The sequence below is a fragment of the Poecilia reticulata genome, chromosome 18 (assembly GCF_904066995.2).
Source record: "Poecilia reticulata chromosome 18, P_reticulata-male-v2, whole genome shotgun sequence".
NCBI classification, from domain to species: Eukaryota; Metazoa; Chordata; class Actinopteri; order Cyprinodontiformes; family Poeciliidae; genus Poecilia; species Poecilia reticulata.
Genome location: NC_088847.1, coordinates 27,301,118 through 27,306,382, shown reverse-complemented (window position 1 = coordinate 27,306,382; position 5,265 = coordinate 27,301,118). Strand labels below are relative to the sequence as shown.

Here is a 5,265-nt window from a genome sequence, read left to right as displayed (position 1 = left end):
TATGGAGGATCCAAAGGCCAGAATTCATCTGAAGTCCCTTTAGTGTTTTTCCAGTTTTCCTAAATGTCTCCTGTCTGTTTAATTTTCCCCCAAATCCTCCAAAGGAATTTTACTGATTTTACTGAGTCCAGAAGGCTCTGACCACAGCCGGTCTTAAACCCTTCCAAAGATCCCCAAACCTGGCTGTGCATCTCAGCATCTCTTTTCTCCACCCACTTTGATGAATTGTATTTTAAGGAAGTAACTTTGTTTAAGATTCATAGCTCTGTCTTGAAATTAACTATTGTGTTTTCTTATGTTCTCTGTAATAAAAACATAAATAAACAAAGATACTCCACACCAGGAATTTGTACTTTTCAATGTTCAAATGTCTGTATTGATTAAAAATAATAAAAAGTCAACAAGTCCATTTAAGTTTGGTGAGAAATCCAGAGTTTTGGAAACCATTAAACTTGTGCATCAGTAGGAACCACTGTGTTCATCTTCGTCACACAGAACAGATGCTGTGCAGCTCAGACAGATCGGCACATTCCCACAGCTTGGAGGCAGAGATGTTAAATTGTCTCAGTAATGAAGAGATCATGGAGTCACATTCAGATCTCAGACTGCAGTTAGGTTTCTTTTTTTCCTTTTTTCAGATTTATTTCCTTTCCTGTTCAGCATGTTCAGCATTTAGAGCTGGTAATTAATTTTTAAATTTTAACATCTTTTACCTTTGTTTTGGGGGAAGATAATACAAATAATTGTCTTAGGAAGTTTTCGCATAAAAAAATATAAAAAATATTTTAAATAAAACTTGAAGCCAGTTTCCATTTTGACAGAGAGATCTGTACAGAAGGCTTTGTAGCACGTCTGGTACAGAAGCTCATTCTCCAGGATTTCCTCACACTGAAGGCTAATGAAATGTCTCATTCAGAGTCTTACAGATTTATATTCTCTACCTTTAGAGAAATGTTCCCTGATTTCAAAACTTTGGCTGAAGTAGCGCTTGTATATTGCAGTCAATGTATTCTGAAGTTGTATTCAAATAAATTTAGCCTTTTTTCAAAGTATTTTACTAAAGTAGATTAAGAACATGGGCATCAGAAAAAGTTAAATAGCTAAAAATACTAAAAACTGAATAACATTTTTAAGTTCTTAGAAATAATATAATTAGACAAAAATTTGTGTGTAATTTCTTGTATTTTTAAATCAAATATTTATTGCCATTTATTCTGTGGAGAGTATTTTGAGCTGTAAGGTGTGGTGTCATAAGGTGTGGTGGGTCAGACTTTAATCCTTCCTCTGGAAAGGGTTAAATATTAACTACAGAATGTAACTTTCCTGTTAAATTGTGAACCTCTGCAAAATGTTGGAACCAAATCCTACTTTTTATCCCAAACATAAAACTTGAAAACATTACATTAATACATTTTTAATACCATAATGCCCACATTGCTGTTAAAGTTTCAGTATATGTGTTAAATATACATAAAGTTCACTCTTTCATTTTCAGGTTGGTTGTGCGTTATGATTAAATATTAACCAGGTTTAGCTCTTTTCACTATAATAAAACATTATCCAAGCTGGACATCCTGGTGGGAATCTGCACGATACTTTTTGGAGGGTTTGGTTTCACATCATTATGAAGGTTAGAATGATTTCTATTTGACCTAAAATTTAATCTAAAACATTTGGTATTAGGTCAAAACAAAGTGAGAAAATCTTGTCTCCATTCTGAGGACTTTGACCGAATAACGCACAGAGAAAAGAGGAAACAAGAATACAACGCTACTAAAAAGGTATTTTCATTCATTTTATTCTCTAATTTCTTATTATTGTTTCCCATAGATTCTTATTTACTAACATACACTGTTATTAGTTCAATGTGAAGCTTGTTTTTATGGTAATAGCAAATATAAATTTCTGTAGCTGGTAATAAAATCACGGCACCCTAACCCTAACCCTACCCTAACCCTAACCCTTTTTTTGGAAAACAGAACTCATTTTTATTTTTCTGTACATTTGAAAACCTGGAGTCTTTCCTTCCTGGTATTGTTTCCATGCATCTGTTCTCTAAAACAGTGGTCTCACCTGCTGATAGTAATTCCCTTAAATACAGCGGGTTGCAGTTATTTTTATTTTTCCTATTCACTGTTTTCAGTGTTGCTGTATGAAACAATGATGAATGAAAATTGTCAAAGAAACTGTGGCAGTACACTTAGCTCATATAATCGGCCTTGTAAAGTTTAGAAATTTTATCAAAGCTGTAAAAAATAATTAATCAATAAATAAGTTGTCATTGTTTGTTAGTAAATATATTTCCAAGCTTTAAATGTATGTTTGTGTGTTTCAGTTTTTGTGTCTCCAAGATGTTTAACAACCAAGATGGATTCATTTCTGGACTCTTAATCAGCTTAATTCTTCTGATTCACCTCAACGAAGGTAACTGCATCAGTAAGAAATCAAGTTTCAGACATGAAGTTGGAGAGCAATTTAGTTTTATAAAGACTTCAGACTTTATTTAGATGGGTCTAAAATGCAAGTCTCATTAATTTTCTTAATCAGAAGTAACAGCAAGCTGGTATTAAGTTATGGCTCTGACATGTGATGGGTTTCTACAAACAGAGGAAAACTACATCCTGAAATATGAAATGTTTTGTTTCTCAGGTCAGTCACAGGAGTCAGATTTAACTCAGACCATCATATCGATGCCTGGTGATGACGTCGTCCTGCCCTGTCATGTGGATCCTCCTCAGGATCTTTCTCAGTTTACAGTGGAGTGGGGCAGACCAGATCTAAAACCCAGATTTGTGCATGTTTGGCACAACCAGAAGGAATATCTAGCTGACCAAAACAAAGTCTTCAAGGGACGAACGTCACTGTTCAATGACAAACTGAAGGACGGAAACTTTTCTCTGAAACTGTCTGATGTGAGACATTCTGACAACGGAAGATACAGATGTTACAACCCAAAGGAGAAAACAGAATATTTTATCCAGCTTCTAGTTGGTGAGTAAACCAAATAATAGACATTCAGACATGTGTTTAATTTAAACCGGGACTTAGTAACAGTCTTATTAATACCAAACAGGTTCCACGTTTAGATATATTGTTAACAAAGTCAACTTAGTGTTGAGTTTAAAATGGTTTGGATCAGAATGAAGATAAAATAAGGAGAGCCTCAATAATTACAAGAAAATACAAATAATAATAATAATAATAATAATAATAATAATAATAATAATAATAATAATAATAATAATAATAATAATGTGGAAGGTGTTGCACTTTATCTACAAAGATTTACATCACAATTACAGGAGCAACATTGGTGCAGACAGGCCTATTTAATTATTATTTAGTGGCACAACACAAACAGTAAAACCATTTAACAATCAATCAATTTTAAGCTCTAAACTGAGGTATTTAAATCCTTTGTTGTTTCCATTTGGTGATCAATAAATTATTCATAAAAATGTGACTCTTAAACCTTTCAGGATATATTTCTACTAAATAGTTTTTGTGCTCTCTGACCATCAGGCTCCGCCTCCTCACCTGCTGTCAGTTTATCTGGACTGGACGTCAGCAGCAGTGGAGTGATGCTGGACTGCAGCGCTGCAGGCTGGTATCCAGAACCTGAGATGTTCTGGCTGGACGGAGACGGAAACATCATGTCTGCTGGACCTGCAGAGAAAAGCACAGATCCTGATGGTGTTTACACTGTTAGCAGCAGAGTGACTGTAGAGAAGAGAAACAACAACAACTTTACCTGCAGAGTCCAGCAGAGAGACGTCAACCAGAGCAGAGAGACACACATTCATGTTCCAGGTAGGAAACTAAAACATTCTCAACACTTTAGTTATTTCAGTAACGGTTCTGTTTGGTCGTGTTTCAGATGATTTCTTCATCAATGAGTGCAGCTGCTCCGTTTCTATCAGCTTCAATATAATTTTAGTCATCATGTTTGTTCTTGGAGTCACTCTTCTTATTATTTGGATGAAGAAACAAAACAAAAACAGTGAGTGTGTTCTATCAGGAAGATCTAAAAGTTTTGAAGAAAATTTTATTCCTCATAACCTTCATCTTGTTTCTACAGAAAAGAAAAAGTTAACAGAGAAAATCAGTGAAGAGCAAAAGAATCTCATTACAGCAATAACACTGGAGGAGGAGCTAGAAAAGAGCAACAAGGAACAGAAAATCATTGATCAGCAGATTGCGTCACTAAAAGAAATGTCAGAGGAACTGAAGGAGCAGAAAAAACAACTTATTGATCAAACAGCAGAGGAAGCAAAAATGATTGAGGAGGATGAGAAGAAGCTTAAGGCTGTTGATGATGAAGTAACAAACCAGACGGGGAACATGATAGAAAAAAAAGCACAAGGATATTTAAAACTGAAGGGAATTATAGCAGAGAGCAAAGAGAAACTGACTGAAAGAAAGCAAGGTCATCAAAAGGTCGGATATATGACAGATAAACTAATGAAGAGAACAAATGATGAGATTAACAAGCTGAAGGAGAGAAAACAGGAGATAGAAAATCATGTAAGGAAAATACAAAAACAACTTGGTGAAAAAGAGTCAAAGCAGTAAATCTGATGTCACTCATGAGCCATAAATAAATGAAATTTTAATTTATTCAGCAACATCTTGATTAGAGAAAAGTTTCAACAGGTTCAAACTCAGCAGATTTACTGCAAACACCGAAACCTTTTAATAACTGAAGCACTAAAGAAAGTTTAGATGTGGATTTAGCCTGAAAGGTGAAAAAACTGCTGCAAACTCAGAGGATAAACCAACTGAAAACATACCTAAAGTATGACAGTTTTAAATATGTATAAAATGTGTTTTTTTTCTGTCAGTTTTATTTTACTAAAATAAATGAAAAAATCTTGTGAAATGTATCTGAAAATAAATCAATAACAATTGTTTAATCTGATTTATACTCAATAAGCCACACAAGTGGAAGCATGTTTAATGATTATTTTTTTCAAAATATATGTAATATATATATAATAACAAATAAATCTGTTTATGTTCCACTGAGTGGTTGTCCTATCATTGATGAGGTACTCAGAAATAAAACATGTAAAATGTTGCTGTTATTAGAAATAAAAAAGTTTATCAGTTTTTTTAAAATAAACATAACATCATATCCTGTTGTTTTTATTAATCAAGATTTTAATTTTAATGTTTATTACCATTAAAACATCATAAACCCTCATCTGCCATTCTTATGACCTCCGTCCCTTTGATAAAAGGATGAAGGTATGACACACACACACG

The 5,265-nt window shown here is 33.8% G+C and overlaps 1 protein-coding gene across 1 annotated transcript; it reads left to right on the top strand.

Annotated features, from left to right (window-relative positions):
• Positions 1 to 2,351: 2,351 nt before the first annotated feature.
• LOC108167180 (butyrophilin subfamily 2 member A1-like) lies at positions 2,352 to 4,940 on the top strand. Its single transcript, XM_081599106.1, has 4 exons — positions 2,352 to 2,424; positions 2,650 to 2,991; positions 3,523 to 3,810; positions 3,878 to 4,940. The coding sequence occupies exons 1-4, from the start codon at positions 2,352 to 2,354 to the stop codon at positions 4,570 to 4,572; spliced, it is 1,398 nt and encodes a 465-aa protein (XP_081455232.1). The 3' UTR covers positions 4,573 to 4,940.
• Positions 4,941 to 5,265: the final 325 nt, after the last annotated feature.